The 18,362-nt window shown below is 40.9% G+C and overlaps 1 protein-coding gene across 1 annotated transcript in view; it reads right to left on the bottom strand.

Moving 5' to 3' along the window:
• TNNT3 (troponin T3, fast skeletal type) overlaps window positions 1-14,218 on the bottom strand; it is a 31,034-nt gene extending 16,816 nt beyond the window's left edge. Inside the window, exons 1-2 of the mRNA XM_073350320.2 lie at window positions 14,188-14,218; window positions 4,021-4,065 (exon numbers count right to left, since the gene is read on the bottom strand). Of these exons, the coding sequence (XP_073206421.1) occupies window positions 4,021-4,065; window positions 14,188-14,218 (76 nt within the window). The remainder of the gene's footprint in view (window positions 1-4,020; window positions 4,066-14,187) is intronic.
• Window positions 14,219-18,362: the final 4,144 nt, after the last annotated feature.

Raw genomic sequence — 18,362 nt, 5'->3', positions numbered from 1 at the left:
GCTACCAATCAAGGAACTGGGCCAAAATTTGTTAACACTCAGGAATTGTCGTAGCAAATTCCTATTCTTTGAAGCATATGGTGGATTCTGACTCTCATATTCTGCGCATTCTGCCCATGAACCAAGGGTCTGTGAGAAAACCCCCACAATCACCCTGCCAAAAGAAGCCAGTTCTGCAAAGAACCACTGAAAATCCAGGTTCACTGATGCTGCAATAATACATAAATTCCAGAAGTTGCTGGTAGTCACAGTGGGATAGCACAGGAACTCCATATGTATCATTAAGGCATCCTCCATTGTTTTTGTTACATCTATAACATATTCTTACTGTGCTCTCCCTTTTCCGAGAATCCAACTTCACTATACCTCAACTGCATCAGATTTCTCTTGTCGCTTCCCTTCCTCTCATCTGCCAGAAACAACACTTCTAACCAACATTAAGAGCTTGCAAAGCAATATATTATTTAAAAAGAGAGACAGAATTCACATCCTGAAGTGAAAACTGATGTAAAGGGCCGAGAAAAGTTCTCAAAGTGTTTTTCCTAAAATAAGAAAAAGGCTGAAAAAAAGTGAGCAAGAAAATAAATTTTAAAAAGTGAGTTGACTTCAATTAATGTTGGAAGAACCTCAGACTCTCACTTTAGAACCTGCTGTCCCTTAGTACTCTAGAGCTCCTGGGATCCAGAAAGCGACAAAACAACATCAAGAAATGAGGGCTTCCTTTAAGACCGTATGCAAAGCCCATTGGTCCTTTGCATTCATTGATGATCACAAAGAACTCATATGGGGCGGGGGAGGGGGGGCAAAGTTGTTTGAAAAAAATATCTTTTAAAAAAATCTTTCATTGAGGGAGGAGTTTCCAAACAGAGATTAGAGGTAATAAGGTAATATATCACCTCGCTCTTATATAGTGTTGCTCATCGGTAGACCTCGTTATTGTAATCATAAAAATGAACAATAATAGTTATTAAATCAGCAATAATTGGAGTTTACCAATTCTGTAAAAGCAGTTTCTCTGTTACATAGTTGTTAATCTTCCATAAACTTTTCAAATAGCTGCTTATTTGCGGTGCCAAAACTCCCTCACGCCCCGATCCTGCAAACACTTAAGCATGTTCACAGCTTTCCTCTTGTAAATTGCTCTCATTGAAGCCAATTAAATGCCTCACAGAAGTGAAGTTAGATATATGCTTAAGGCCCTAATCAACCAAAGCACTTAAGCATGTGCTTAACTTAGTCCCATCAACTTCAATACTTGAAGTTAAGTATGTGCTTAAGTGATTTACTGATTTTGCTGGACTAGGATTTAAATATTTGAAGGCTCAGGGCCTGTTTTTTTTGCATCCATGCAGATGGATCTTAACACCCATACACAGCCCCATTGAATACAATGGGCTTCCCCTGTGGTGGGAGTGCAAAGCCACTGGCACAGATCAGCTTTCAAGTTAAGGCACATGTGCTGTATATTTGGGAAGCATAATTTCAAGTTTTACATACCATGAATATTTGCTTATAACTCTTAAAATCCTCCATCAGTTACCCATCCATTTTAATAGGAATTATTTTGTTTTATTCTGAGTTAGTTCCAATTTAGATCAAAGACATATCGTGATTCAGTAAAGCACCTAAGCATGTGCCTAGCTTTTAGCATATGTCTAAGTACTTCCCTATTCATCAAAGCATTTAAGCATTTGCTTAATTTTAAACACATCAATAGAACTTAAGCACATGCTTACAGGCCTTTCTGAACTGGGGCCTTGCTGAAAATACCACATTATTAAAGGTTCTAGGTCACACCTAGAATACTGGGCAGGGTTCTAGAGCTGAACATTCTAGAGTACAAGGTTCTCCCAGTGCTAATTTCCCTGGTGATGGAATGCGCTAATAAACACCTCAGACACAGCAGAGTCCCCTGAGAGAGCCTGGACATGCACAGTGAATGAATGTTTGCAGCAGTGATGTTTTGGCCCAGTTCCTGAGTTTAAATCAAGTGAGGATTAGAAGCAGATGGAGAACAAAAGGGTAGGGTTAGAAAGATACTTTTGTTGTCTCAGAACAACACCAAACTACCATCATAGTATTCTCCTTCGTCTCCAGCTGCAGGTTGAAGAACAAAAGCAGAAGAAAGAAAGTATACTAGTCAATCCACAGTTGATGCTGTTCTTCTGTAAATACCCCACTTACTCTTTCCCTTTCCCTTTCCCTTTCCACTACGCCTGGAATCTTGAACTTGCTGGATAACAAAGAAGAAAGAAACGAAAGGAGAGAAGAGGGTGTCCAATGACTCAAATGCATGAAAAGAAATTACCCAGAGGAATCATGGGACACAGTACCTTTGCCCAACAGAGCTACTGAAACCCAAAGTGACTTGTAATTATTATACTGCAAGTCCCAAGGCCATTGAGAGCTATTGTCTGTAACACACATTAAAGTAGTTTATTAATATAGTCATTGTTATTATTAAAATAATCACTGCAGTTACGGTATAAAGTATGTTAGCAATTGTTTATCCTGACTAGTTTATAGCTGATAACTAGGCCCCTGCAAAATTCACGGTCCATTTTGGTCAATTTCACGGTCATAGGATTTAAAAAATAATAAATCTCATGATTTCAGCTATTTAACTCTGAAATTTCACGGTATTGTAATTGTAGAGATCCTGACCCAAAAAGGAGTTGTGTGGGGGAGGGGGTCACACGGTTATTGTAGGGGGTGTTGCGGTACTGCTACCCTTACTTCTGCGCTGCTGTTGGTGGCGCTGCCTTCAGAGCTGGGCGGCTGGAGAGCGGCGGCTGCTGGCCGGGATCCCAGCTCTGAAGGCAGAACCACCGCCAGCAGCAGCATACAAGTAAGGAGGGCCTGGTATGGTGCTGCCACCCTTACTTCTGCGCTGCTGCTGGCGGGGCGCTGCCTTCAGAGGTGGGTACCAGGCCAACAGCCGCCGCTCTCTGGCCACCCAGCTCTGAAGGCAGCGTAGAAGTAAGGATGGAAAACAACAAACCCCCCTAAAATAACCTTATGACTCTCCTGCAACTCCCTTTTTTGTGTCAGGATCCCCAATGTAAGAAATGCTGGTCTTCCTCCGTGAAATCTGTATAGTATAGGATAGGAGTACATAAAAGGCCAGATTTCACGGCGGGAGACCAGATATCATGGCCATGACACATTTTTCATGGCTGTGGTAGGGCCCTACTGATAACAAATTGTTAAAGGATCAACCTGCTCATTTGAATTATATTGAACGTCTGATTTTTTTTTTTTACCAGAACTGAATGGAGCTCCGTAAAATATAGCTCTGATACAGAAACAAAACTAATTCCTCAACTGGTGTAAATCAGTGCAACTCCGTTGACTTCAATGAAGCCTTGCTGATTTACACCAGCTGCGGATCTCCCCTAAAATGTGTACTCCCAAAGCTTTGATGGAGAATAGTAAGGCTCATGCAGCTGTCAAAAAAATTCCCTCCTATTCATCTCAGAGAATTCACAGAATATCAGGGACCTCAGGAGGTCATCTAGTCCAACCCCCTGCTCAAAGCAGGACCAATCCCCAAATTTTGCCCCAGATCCCTAAATGGTCCCCTCAAGGATTGAACTCACTACCCTTGGTCTACCAATTCCAGTGAGGAGTTGTGCTGGGCAAACAGCTGTCAACATCAGCTTTTTCAGTATTTATCTGAAGTATCACACCTCTAGGCCCACTAGCCTCATCCTAAAAGAAACCCATTAACAGATTTTACAACTGTCTAACAAGTGCAACCTTTCCCCCCTCCCCGAAGAACTTTCTATGTGGCCCTTAGGAAGGCTGAAGCTTTGCTCTCCAGTCATGCTAAAGCCAGAGTAAAGCAACAAACTCAGATTCAGCCAGGAATACCATAGCAGAAGACAGGAGACATCGACTCAGACTGAATAGAGCTGACCAATACGACAGCACCATGAAGCAGCAATGCTGAGACTTGGTAGCATCCCATAAAGCCCATCACTTCCCAGATTCAAGGACAAGAAAGAAAGACAGACTTACCTTCTTCATACTCAACCTCTTGCTCTTCTTCTTCAGGGGCCTCTTCTTAAAGGGCAACACACACACACATACAAAAGAAAAGCAAGTGCAAGAAAGCACAAGGGACATTAGAGATGTACAGGAGGAGCTTGGGATGGGAGAAGTCAAATTAGCTCGATTGTAGGGCAATAAAGTCAAGATGAAACAAAGGATAATGTCATCTAGTGAAGGCACTTGTTCCCCTTGGTTACTCTTCTGGGGCCAGATTATGCCTCAACAGGGCTACTCCAGATTTACTCCGGTGTAATCAAAAGCAATATTTGGCCAATGGGAAAGTGACTTTTCCTCTCTGCTCCTCTGCCTGTCAGATGAAGTTGTGGCAAACTGCGTACTATCAATTCCACCACCCTGCATGTTCAATTTGTCGTGCACATTCCCAGTTACCCAGTAAGTGCAGATATTGGCATTGGCCAAAATTTACAAAAATAGGAAACTAAAGGTAGGCTCCTAAATCCATATTTAGACACTAAAGGATGAGATTTTTAAAAGAGCCTTAAAAGCACAAGTCCTGTTGTCTATCTCTTGAAGACTTAGTTCAGGTGAGAACATATGCCCATAATTCTGGATGGCAAATAAGAGATGGAGTATAGAATTTAGGAGGAAGACCTGGTGAAAACTAGAAGCATATGATTTATTTGAGAAATTGTGTCTGATTATGTGTGTAAGCAGAGTCTGAATGAGCTCTCCCCTGACATCTAGTGGTGAGCTGTGGAAAAGGATTTCAGGAGTTGATCTCGTTTGCATGGGCACAGCCACCTGCCTATGTACTCAGCATGATGTCATTGCTTGCCCAAATGATCACTTGTGGCTGGTGCTGGATCCCCAGTCTCCTTGTTATTGGGGCAGGAGTAATAAAGCGTTATTATCCTGGTTGTGTGAATCAAGGGCAGCAGAACTGTACCTGGCATACCCCAGTGGAGGGACTCGCCCTCAACTGAACAGCACTCGCTAGGCAGGGGACATGGGTTCCAAAGCCCAATGAGTTGAGAGAGGGCGGGTACAGGTACTTGTATCTGGTGGTGTGGACTGTATTTAAGGGTCCTAGACACCATTTGACCCCTCCTCTCTCCACGTATAATAAAAGAGCTAATTTAGACTCAACTGAGAGTCTTGTTACATGTTGCAGAGCTGAAATTACTGATATCTAGGTCTAAGTATTAGACCTAATTTGGGACAGTGTCTCTGGTGCAAGAGACTGCCCAGTGTGCACCAGCAGTGAGGCCCTGCCCTCCCGCCGCCACTAACAGCTGAGAGCACTGAGATCTGAAATCACTGACAGCTGTGTTAAGTGGTGGGCCCTGAAGACATCTTGGCGAGTGACAAGCCGAGCGGCTGGTGGAGAGGCGTGGCCAGCAAGGCGGCTGGCGGAGAGGGCCAGAGAAGAGCCCTGCAGAGAGGTGTGGCAAGTGGCTGGCATGGCAGTGTGCCCAAGCAGCATAGCATGTAAGGTGCCTCTTTAACCACCACCCCTTCCACCCAGGATGGGAGATGAACTCTGCAAATGAACCTCTGGACTCTGGGGCTGCACTGACCAAGGGCAGCAACTGTGAGTTGGGTGCAGAGAAGGGACAGGCACATTAAAGGGACTTTTGGGTTGCTGGACTTAAGAACCTGAGGAAAAAAGGACACTGCCCAACTTACTTGGGGGTGGGTCTTTTGCTCAGGGTTTATGTTTATGAACCTAGTTGCAGTATTTTCCCAAATTAATGCTGAGTTACTCCCCTCCTTTTATTAAAAGGTTTTGCTACACTCAGACTCTGTGCTTGCGAGAAGGGAAGTATTGCCTCTTAGAGGTGCCCAGGGGATAGTGTGTAATTGTCCCAGGTCACTGGATGGGGGCTTGAGCCTGTTTTGCATTGTATTCTTGGAAAGGAATCCCTAGATATTGAATCCGATCTTTGTTGATGCCAACTCTGACTGGCAGAAGGGTTACATGTGTTTACAAATTGTCTACAAGGAGCTTTCCATTTTCTAAATTGTTTGTAAAATAATTCCAGAATTTTTATTTTAAGTATTCATACTTCAGACTGAGAGTATTAATACTGGATAATGGAAATTCATATTGTGTCGATTAGTTTTGATAGGCCATATAATATTATTTCTGTTCCTTCTTAGAATCAGGTTTCTAGTGCTAACTCTCACATTTGTGAATTCAGAATTTGCTTTCCACAAACATACCCTCATATGCAATTTTATTTTAAGCAAATTATTAAGTGTATGGGGTTATTCTTGTTTTGTTTTGTTTTTTTGCATTTTTCTTCCACTTCCAACGAAAATCTAAAAAAATCCAGATTTTACATTGCTTGGAATCCATCAGGGTATGACTGACAGATATAATCAAAATCATCTGTGTCATTCTGGCTATCATCTGTGCTTGCCAGACTCCCAACCAAATTTCATGGGACCACACTCATTAGCATACAGAATTCCAACCTCCTATAAATTACAGAAGAGAACAACTTGAAGTATCATAAAAGGTGTCAAGGAAAGAGTTTAAGGGAGAACCATCTCCCAAGCAACTGGAATTCAGTGAAGACCCAGAAGGTTCTACCCTGCTGTGGGATGGTCTTATTTCAATGAGAAGAAAACTAGTAGTCCCATACGTGGAGATTTGAACAAAGACAAGAAAAGCACATGACTCCATATTCTAGATGTTGCCTCCTCAGAATCTCTCTCAACCATGCAATATGAGCTTTGTTTAGTCTAATTTACAAAGAAAGGAGAACACCAGACTCAACAGACAACAGCATTTTGCCATGCGCTTTTTACACAGAAGATTGTTTTCCTATTGTTAGTTGAAACTATTTCCAAACCAATTCTGCATCTCTCTCCTGTTAATCCCCAGTCTGAAAAAAACCCTATCAGAATGACGTGGGTGTTGAATTACTGAAATTTTCTTTAATGTCACCTTCCAGACCCCCAAACTGTGCAGTTCCATACTGAGCATTATAGATTAGGTATATTAGGTACTGAAATCATGAATTTGGACCATAACAAATAACCTAACATATTTTGTGAAATTGGGTGGCTTTATTCTTCACAGTATGTTTTTCACTTTGGCAGAATTCTGTGGAGTCACTTTTCTTATCCACTCACTCTTATCTAGACACCCTTCCATCCATCTAAATCTTCATCCATTATTTCTTCTCTTTCTGTGACTACCATCTCCCTCAACCATGTGTGAGATGCTCTCCAAGAAACACTATAGAATTACAGATGGACAAGATGGATCAACCTGTACTTGGAATTACAATTTTGGCAAATACCACCATATAATCTGAAGGATCGTCAACAAGCTTTGCAGCAAAATAAGTAGTTCTGAGAGCAAAATGTTAATCTCCTTGTCTCTCTCAAAGATCACAAAAGCAGCCATGGGTCTGTCAAGCATTTTCCAGCATCACTGCAGGGACTGCCCAACATGCTAATTTTTTCATTCTAGAACTCAGAACATGCCCGATAATTTGATCTATAACCCAAAGCTCCTTCAGTAGCTCTAGCTAAACTCAAAAGCCTAACTTTTCAAGTGTCTATGGATCATCAGTGCTGCAATTTTTGGATGCCCAGCATGAGACACCTTAAAGGGGACTGATTTTCAGAAAATGCTGAGCATCCACTCTCTGAAAATAAGGCAATTTTGAGCAGCCAAAACTGGAGGTCCCACTTGAAAATTTAGGCCAGAAGTTTCAGTATAGAACCTGTAACACTCTTTTCATATTGCTTGAAACCACAACGCTTGGCAAACACAACCCTTTTCTCAATGTTCATCCAAAACTCTTCAGAAAAGAGGTCATTCCCTCCCTCGTCCCGTCCCCCCCCCGGACATCCCTTTCTTGGTCCTCATCTTATGCAACCTTAACCTTTTTGAATACTGTTTTCCCAGCAATGGAATGGCTTGTCTTCACTACCAGGGTAAATCGACTTAAGTTATGCTACTCCAGCTATGTGAATCATAGAATCATAGAATATCAGGGTTGGGAGGGACCTCAGGAGGTCATCTAGTCCAACCCCCTGCTCAAAGCAGGACCGATCCCCGACTAAATCATCCCAGCCAGGGCTTTGTCAAACCTGACCTTAAAAACTTCTAGGGAAGGAGATTCCACCACCTCCCTAGGTAACGCATTCCAGTGTTTCACCACCCTCGTCGTGAAAAAGTTTTTCCTAATATCCAACCTAAATCTCCCCCACTGCAACTTGAGACCATTACTCCTTGTTCTGTCATCTGCTACCACTGAGAACAGTCTAGAGCCATCCTCTTTGGAACCCCCTTTCAGGTAGTTGAAAGCAGCTATCAAATCCCCCCTCATTCTTCTCTTCTGAAGACTAAACATCCCCAGTTACCTCAGCCTCTCCTCATAAGTCATGTGTTCCAGTCCCCTAATCATTTTTGTTGCCCTTTGCTGGACTCTTTCCAATTTTTCCACATCCTTCTTGTAGTGTGGGGCCCAAAACTGGACACAGTACTCCAGATGAGGCCTCACCAATGTCGAATAGAGGGGAATGATCACGTCCCTCAATCTGCCCCTACTTATACATCCCAAAATGCCATTGGCCTTCTTGGCAACAAGGGCACACTGTTGACTCATATCCAGCTTCTCGTCCACTGTAACCCCTAGGTCCTTTTCTGCAGAACTGCTGCCGAGCCATTCGGTCCCTAGGTCTGTAGCGGTGCATTGGATTCTTCCATCCTAAGTGCAGGACTCTGCACTTGTCCTTGTTGAACCTCATCAGATTTCTTTTGACCCAATCCTCTAATTTGTCTAGGTCCCTCTGTATCCTACCCCTACCCTCCAGCGTATCTACCTCTCCTCCCAGTTTAGTGTCATCTGCAAACTTGCTGAGGGTGCAATCCACACCATCCTCCAGATCATTTATGAAGATATTGAACAAAACCAGCCCAAGGACCGACCCTGGGGCACTCCACTTGATACCAGCTGCCAACTAGACATGGACCGGTTGAGCCCGACAATCTAGCCAGCTTTCTATCCACCAATAAAGTAGCTGGAATCTACATAGCTTAAGTCGACTTACCCCAGTGTCTTCAATGTGCTGGGTCTACGGATGATGCTCTCCAGTCGACTTCCTTTACTCTTCTCGGACAGCTGGAGTTCGGGGGTCGACTGGAGAGCGCTCTGGCATTGATTTAGCGGGTCTTCACTAGACCCACTAAATCGATCCCCGCTGCATCGATTGGAGCAGCATTGATCTCCCTGTAGTGGAAACCAGCCCAAAGAGAAAGGGAGTGAGATTCTTTAAGTGGGTCACATACCTTCTTCGTGAACTTCTGTAAGTGTCATGGAACAAACAGTGATGGGAAACAGAGAAATAGAGAAAACAGAATACATATGTAAACACTTTGGAGCCTGAGAAAGACATCAAGGAATGAGTGAAGGAAAATAAGAATATTGATGCAATAAAGTGAGAAACACTTGAAACAAAGGTGCCTGGAGAGGCTGCTGGGAATTAAAGATGCTGTAAAGTTAAAGTAGCAGCAAGCATGGAGATTAAAGGAGAAAACCGCTGTAAGTGATCATTTGTGGTTAATATTTGTTTCTTATGTTCTTTCTCTTCTACAAACCCAGGATTCCTGGTCGCACACATACACACATGCACTTTGGAACTACAAAGAGGAATTCAGAAGTTGTGTCACATACCTGGCTCATGAACTTCATCAGGTGAGAAGTGTCATGGAACAAGATGCAACAAGAACAAGAGAATGAGAACAAGAAACATGTTATTAGAAGCATCTTAAGCTCTTTCAAGCCAGAGGAGGTGAGGGGAGAGTGATTAGGAAGTAGATCATAGGTAAGTAAAAATAGTAACATTTAAAAGGCAAATAAATTGACAGGGTTGTGAAAGGATTTTGTCAGGTGAAATAGGCATGCAGCTTCATGGTAAGAAATGTAAAGCTTGCAAAACCTATAGAGAGGAACTGACCACCATGATTTATAAAGGTTTCTCCTATTTTTAAAGCTACACATGAGCATAGGACTTAAAGTGATCTCAAAGAAATACTGGGTCTGTCATTTTCCAAGAGCAGGATTTTGTTCATTTGCATTATAATATTTTAGGGCTTGAAAACCTGGTTACATATAATGGTCCATCACTAATAATCAACTAACAGCACAAATCTCTCTGTATTTTTTCCTGGATCTACAACTCAGGCCACTTTATGCATTGAATACAGTTTTGGAAGGGCATCTGTATGTGTTCTTGTTGCTATTCACATCCATTTGCAGTTTTGATTTATAAACATGTTATTTCATAAGGGGAAAACCTTGCTCATGGGTCTGCGTGGTGAATTTCAGCCTAGCTAGAGTATGAATTTCAGTATTCTACTTTCCAAGTATGCAAAAGGGTTGACCCTGTACATCTGAGAGCAAGATTTTGACCTTTAAATGTGGTTCTCTTGCAAGCATTCCAGACAATATTGCTAATCGTGCATAACTGTAATGCAAAGATCCAACAGTATTAGATTCCCTTTATACAATCAATGGGCCAAAAATGGCTTTTTTCTCAAATATATTTCAACTAGGCTGTACTGAACTGGAGAGGGCCTATTTGCAACACTGCCCTCTATTGGATGGAGTCAGAACTGCTCCACTTTGCGTGATGGAATCTATACTCTTCATTGGGCTTGGAAGGATTAGATTTTTATTGGTAAATGTCAATAAAGGTTGATTTCACCACACGTACACAAAACTGATGAAAAAAATATTTCTACCAATAATTAAAATTTACAGATAGGTAAGAGCCAGCAGTAAGAAAAATGGTGCTTGAGAACTTATTAGAGTTTGATTTAGGGGTATTTATTGTGTATGTTTTAACAGTTATAAAGCTTTAACATTTTGAATCTCAACTTCTATCATCATTAAATAATTATTGTCTGGCCTCCACATTGATTGAACCCCACATAATTTCCTACAACTGTGAAAATTTAAATAGATAAAAATAAAAAAGCCTAAAACCCATAATTTTGCACAAATGTGAACATTTAAATCAATAAAAATCTTTTAAAATGCTTTAAAATAAATATTGATATCTTCTGTTGGTTTGTGTGTGAACAGTGAAATTGACCTTTACCAACATTTAATGATATAATTGAATTCTGGCAAGTCTACCCTTAATACAGTAGAAGCTTAGTTTTAGGAACATCTGTCTTATAAACGATTGGTTACATGAACCATCCTTCTGCAGCCAACATCATTTTTCTTCCACCAAATGCCATTTCAGTCCTTCAGCCAACGTCCAAGCAGCTGTACAGGTTTGAAAAGACACCGCGATTTGGTGGCAAAGAAGAGATGCAGTTCTCACAAAGAAATTCAGGAACCCTGTATACATTTGTTACCATTCATTAGGTACACTATTATTGAATGATTAACACATTAACTTATGCACTGTATATACGGTGATTTTGAGATGTTCAGTTTTATGAACTTTCTAATGTTATGAACTCAATCCCCCATTAGTTCATAAAAGAGAGGTTCAAAAATAGCTAGAGGATTTTCTCCATTAGCTCAAGTGGAAGGGACTTGCGTTTGTGCTTCTGTAGAATGATGATCTGAGTTCTATCCCTGCTGTCGGAGCAAGGCCCCAGTGTACAACACAGTTGCAGTCCTAAGTGGATTTTAAAATGGTTCATATTTTTCCTCAAATGTGTTATTCTTACACCCAGAATTTAGGATTAGATATCATCATTTGTTATTTTCTGGAGAAATGGTTATGGAAAAGCAATTAAAAGTAGAGAAGTAAAGAAAAAAGTATCATTAATATCTATTGTTATCTCCTGTTCCCTTGCACCACCTGTGATTTCCTGTGCACATTAACCCTTGAGACTGAAACAGAGGAATTCAGAAGTCCCATCACATACCTGGCTCATGCACTTCATTAGGTAGGAAGTGTCAGGAGAAAAAGATGCAAAGGAAGACACAGAATTAGAAACAAGACACACAGGACGGCAATAACCTTCAATTTTTTCAAGCCAAGCTTGTGTGTACTCTATGAATAGGTTACAAGGAAAGAAAACTAAGGACATTAATGAGAGAACAAATGGCACATACATGTGTGAAATGGGAAGAGAGGGGGATGGGAGAAAAAGGGGAAGGAGCATGCAGATGAAAGGTAAAAAAAGTGTAAATCTTGCAAAATACATAAATATTGTGTGAATTAAGTACTGCTGGCTCCCATTTGTTTACAGAGAACCATATTTATTACATCAGTGCAGTTTTATAAGTGTGAACAAAATAGAGACATCATATTTCTATTCTGTGCTTGTGGCCATTCCTTTCTTCCAGCACCCCAAAGAATGGATCCTCATCCACAGGCTCTACCTTGTACTTATATAAAGGGCAGAGCATAGAGGGTTTAATCTATGCTTTACAAAGCTATGTGCTAGAACAGACTTGTAGCTTAGTATACATCTTACACAACTGGAGTATGCTTTGGCGCAGCAGGGGAAGTGTATGAATTAATGTGCTAGGAAAACAATGTCCAACTGTATTGGGCCAAATCGTGCCCTCAGATGGAACGTGGGCCCATATCCTGAGTTGGTATAAATAAGTGGATCCCCAAATGGAGCTACCCTGATTTAACCAGCTGAGGCGCTGGCCCAGTATATTAAAATGTATAACATTTTTCATGCAGTGACTATCATCATCACTAGTCAATCTACAGAGACAAAGTTACAGAAGAAAGATTGAAAGCCAACATATTGTAAGTGATAACGTAACAGAATTGTGTCCCTTCCCCTTCTACCACCTTTGAATTCTTGCACACACTAATGCAGGATGGAAAGAGGAATTCAGAAGTCATGTCACATACCTGGTTCATGAACTTCATCAGGTGGGAAGTGTCAGGGAACAAGATTGATGCGACAGAAAACAAGAGAATTAGAATAAGCAACACATGATTATAACAACCTCAAATCTTTCAAGCCAAGGAGGGGAATATGAATTGGTTATAGGGAAAGAAAACTAACACCATCAAAAGAAAGAGAAAGGGTGAGAAATGGAAAAATACAGGATGTGATGGAACGAAGCCAGGTAAATGGAGCATGCAGGTGCCTGGTAAGAAATATAAATCCTTTATAATATGTAAAAAAATTGTAAACCAAGTGGTGCTGATCCATTTGGCTTACTAAGGTGTTTGTACTTATTTTAAACATGGCCGTGAACATAAATTTACAAATCTGATGGGAATATACAATCTGTGTTACTATTCATATCTAGAATGTAGGTTTACAAATATCTCACTATATTTTGGTCCCAGACCTCAGTTCCACCATTTTGCTCTCCCTTCATGCACCTACCTAGCTTGTAAATATTATGTACAATGCTAGTATCCATGTGTCACCGTTATGCAAAGGTTTACTTAAATCCACTTTGTAAGACCTACATTCTGCTGTGTAGCATAGCTACATACATTTAGTTATATATGCTACAACAGCCTTGCAACGTTATGGTTTAAAAAGAAAAAACCTTCTCTTTACAGTCTGCAAAGTTACATAATTTTGACATTTAGTAGAAAGCTTCACAGCTGGACTAAAACCTTACAGAGGAATGCTTAGGTAGGCAATAGAATGCATTATACAAACATGTTTGGCTAAACGTTATCCCAGGATGCTCTGATGTGGCACATATCAAGGACCTAACCCTGCATTTTTCATCCACCCAATTCTCTCACTGAAGTCAGTGGGAGATTTAAGCATCCAAAGAAGAGAGGATTAGGCTGTCAAATGGGAGAGACATACACACATAACTAACGGCGCAATATGCCTACAGAACCTGCTTCCTTTTTCACTCCAGTGTACAACAGGAGAAAGTCCAGAGAAATCAGTGGAGCTACACGAGTGGAAAACTGGTAAAAAGGGAAGATAGGACTCTGTATCGTTTTGACAAATGGAGGTTTTCAAAGCATTTACATGTTCCCCCAAGCTTAGTGCCTTTTTACATGCAGTGATCATTGCTTATATATTAATGTACAGATGGAACATTTTAAATGCAAATGATGCTGTGTGAGTAATAATTTGTCACGAATGGAACATTTTCTTGTCTCCATCCACCTTCTTAAGAATTCCTGTGCATGCTAGCACTGCTGAGGGAAAGAGATACATTCAGAAGTTGTTTCACATACCTTCCTCATGAACTTCTTCAGATCGAAGCATCATGGAATGAGAGGCAATGACAAAAAGAAAATTAGAAAAAGAAACACCTGATTAAGACAGCCTTGAACTCTGTTAAATTAATGGGGTGGGTGCAAGAAAAGAGGAACTTAAAAGCTATGACATGGGAGAGAGAATTAATAAAATTGATAGGAACTGAAAGAGCAAGCTGAGGGTGAGCTGAAAAGATACTGGGGTGTGAAAACATGGCTGGGTGAAAAAAACAGTAACATTGGTATAGATATTATTATTAGATTAGAATTGGTTGAAATTTTACCCAGTTGGATTTTTGATGAAATTTTGGCCAAATGAAACGGGATTGTACAATGTTTTTCATGATTTTTTTTCTACATTCCTCAACTGGCTAAAAATTGGATCAATATTTTTTAAATTTTGAATTTTCAAAGACATTTATCCTCAAAATTTTGACCAAAAAAAGTGGGAAAAAGATTGCCAACAAATTCTTGAAATTTCAAAATTTCAGAAAATTTCAAGCAGGTCTAATAATTATGGGATGTTAACATTTCATTTTACTTCTGTTCCATTATAAAAGGCCTGATTCTGGTGTGTTCCAAACTCCCACTGAGGTAAATAGGACTTTTGGATCTGCAAGGATGTCACTTGATCCAAAACCTCTGAGATTAGAACTGATTGATATGTTCCCTGAAAAAAAATTTTGACAGAAAATTGTTTTTTTTTCCACTAAATGAAAATTTTTGTAAAGAGTGTCTTCTTTCCACAGAACTTTTTTATTTTTAATTGAAAACTCAAATGCCTGAAACCCAAAATACTTTGATTTAGATATCTTGGCAGGATGCCTCAAGGGATTTGTAATTTATTTTCCTCATGTCCTCATTCTCCTCTATGGTGTAGGCTCCCCAGCTGAACTACATCTCCCATGATGCACAACAGCCAGGGATTCCCATGATACAACTGCCTGCCCTCACCACAACTGGAGACTGTGATGCAACATAGGATATTTAGTCCAATAAGGGAGCTCAGCCTATACAGGAGAATGAAGCACCCAAACAACAACTCCCATGAGCACCACAATGGTATTTCCAAATTGAAATATTTTAGTTTTTCAATGAAAAAAACTGGGTTTTGGACTAAATATTTTAATTTTTCACCAAAAATGTCAAACTTCAGATGAAAATGATTTTTTGTTGTTGTTTTCATCATCATTTTTCACAGAATAAACCCCATTTTCCGATCAACTCTACCATTAACATCAATGGGAGTCTTTCCATTGATGTCAATAGGCTATGGACCATGCCCTTGGACATGTTGGGCATGTCTACACTTACTTCTGGAGTGATCAATCCAGTGAGGGTCAATCTATCACGTCTAATGAAAATGCATTATATCGACTGCCGAGCACTCTCCCGTCGACTCTGGTACTCCATCAGAGTGAGAAGCGTAGGTGGAGTTGACGGGGCAGTGTCAGCTGTCGACCTACCGCAGTGAAGACGCCACGGTAAGTAGATCTAAGTACGTCGATTTCAGCTACGTTATTCAAGTAGCTGAAATTGCGTAACTTAGATCGATTTCCCCCTCCCATCCCCCAGTGTGGGCCAGGCCTTAGTGTTAATGTTTCTTTCTCTACTGTCCCTTCTCTTCTGCTATCTGAGGATTCCTTCACACAAAATCCTCTTCCAAATTTGAAGAGAAAGAAATCAGAAGTCATGTCACATACCGTCCTACTGAATGTCTTCAGAACAAAAGGCAACAGAACAAAACCAAAAAAGGCAATAGCATATGGGAAAATAAAACGGAAAATCATTAGACCCTTGAAGTCTTGCAAACTAAGACTTGGGGGTGGGAAGGGGTTAGAGAAAGAGGTTATATGAAAAGGAAACAAATTACCTCAGAAGAGGGCAAAACAAAGGTCAAGCAAAGGTTTGAATTGGGAAACCATAAAAGAGTTAGAGAAAGCATGCTTAGAGCATAGGAGCGTGCAGATTAAAGAGGGGAAAAATCAATTTCCTATTAATATTTAATTCTGAAATCAAAAAAGGAGAAAGTTAGGTGAGAAAGGAGAAGGGTACAAAGGTGACAAGGAAGAATCTTTTTTACTGGGCATACTTGCCTGTATTATTAACGTCCTTATCTCTCTCTTTGCATGTTTGACAAGAAGTGAATAAACATGGAGTATGAATGGCACCTTCACACATATCAGTTTGTGCCTCTGATTTTCTGTTGGCTACTTCTCCAGTACAAGGATGGCACTGCCTCTCAGGGCAGATCAGGCAGCAGAATTTTAGAGGCAGCAAGACATCTGAGGTGCTCTGAGTTTTTGAGGGCGTGCGCATGAGGCTTGTTTGTGAAAAAAAATCTCTTACCACTGCTACTGTTTCAGCTCCATCCATGTGAAATGGAGGATAGCCACTACGTCACAGAGGAGGCCTTGCACTGTTTTATGGGTCTACAGCTGCATCTGGAGAACGTTGCTCTGCAGACGCCACAAGCATGAGAGAAGGTTCCATCCAGGTAGCAATGTTGGGCATGCTAGTGCAGGCAGGGCTCCAGGCGGCTGCTGGTGTTTCTAGCACCGTGATGTCTCGTCCTGCTGTGGGCAAATCTACACAATGCAGCCCTTATAATGCTAGCACCCAGTCTACATTTGCAACCTCCATTGTCACTACCCCGATGGAAATGAACTGGTTGTAGCAATTTGGGAAATTTGGGACAAAAAATGCCTAATGTGCACAAAACCTCTGAGAGTGATTATGGCACAGAAGGAAGGACAAGACTTACCTCAGAAAACCCTTGGCAGCCTTTGAGCCAGAGTTGGTGTCATAATCTCGCTGAACAAATATCTCCATCTCCCAAAGGGGTTTTCTGCCTACCTTTACCAGAGGAAGCTAAAGAACTGGGGTCAAATCCTAAAAGCACCTGCAAGTCCAACAGACTTCTGCACTTCTCAGAATTTGGCCCTCAGTTCTGTCCCAGGAGGTTTTTAACATCTATCTAAATAGAGTGTAAAATAAATTTCACTTAATTGGGCGGGGGTGAATGGCTAGGGGGCACTTTCCTTGCATTCAAACTTCTTTGGAAGAAAATAAGCAAGCCAGTTTTGAAGCACAGCTGCCTAACTTGAAGGCTGGCTACATGCAGGCAATATGCAGAATGGCTCTAGCCAATGTCTGGGCAGTGGCAATAGGGGTATGTCTCTGAAATCTTCCCCTCCCTGACATAGGGGAAAATCTTACCAGTGAAATTGCTCTGGGAAAACATGGAGAAGAGAGCCTTGCACACTCCATCTTTTTTCAAATCTCCTATATTTCTATAGTAGCTTGTCAAATCATTGGCCTGCTAAAGGTGACCCAAAAATACTTATTCTTCCCCAGCTCTGAGTTTCAGCTTTTGTGTTCCTCTTAGCAACAGCTGCTGATGTCCCTCAGGTTGACACTAGACCAAAAACATGTTTGAATTTCAAAATTTCAATGAAATATCCTGTTGAAATTTTGAATTTCAATGAAAAGAGCAAATTAAGCTGAAATTTTTGTGATTTATTTATATATTGCTAGCCACACCTGAGGCCTGAAAGAACACAAGAATCTTCAGCACTTGCTTTCCTTACATCACTTTATGTACTGTTGAGGTGATCAGCTCATTTAGGGGAAAGCACAGATTCTCATATTGTGAGTTGATCTCAGCAGATAGGTAAAGGAGGAAAACATTTTTCAGATTTTTTTTTTCAAAATGTTTGTTATGTTGTTGATGTCAATTTACCTGAGTAAGGACTGCAGTATTTGGCCCAGGATATGTGGTATTTTAGTAGAGGAGGCTCCATATGCAAATCCCAAATTTGAACAGCCCTGAACTTAGGGGATGACCCCATATAGATTCAGCTTTGAACCGCTCAGCTAGACTCTGTCTCAGCATAATGTGATCTAGATGAAATTATATAAAGTGAGTGTAAAAGTGGTTGAAAGACAGTACTCAAAGTGTAGTTATCAATGGTTTGCTGTCCAGACTGGGAGGACATATCTACTAGCGTCTGCTTGCGTCTGTTCTGAGCCTGGTACAAGTCAGTATTTTCAGTAATGACTGGGATAATTGAGTGAAGAGTATACTTATAAAATTTGCAGATGACTCCAAGCTAGGAGGGGTTGCTGGCACTCTGGAGGACAGAATTAGAATT

Source organism: Lepidochelys kempii, chromosome 6 (genome assembly GCF_965140285.1).
Source record: "Lepidochelys kempii isolate rLepKem1 chromosome 6, rLepKem1.hap1, whole genome shotgun sequence".
Classification (NCBI taxonomy): Eukaryota; Metazoa; Chordata; order Testudines; family Cheloniidae; genus Lepidochelys; species Lepidochelys kempii.
Note: the sequence above shows the minus strand (reverse complement) of the source record. Positions and strands in the feature narration are given on the sequence as shown.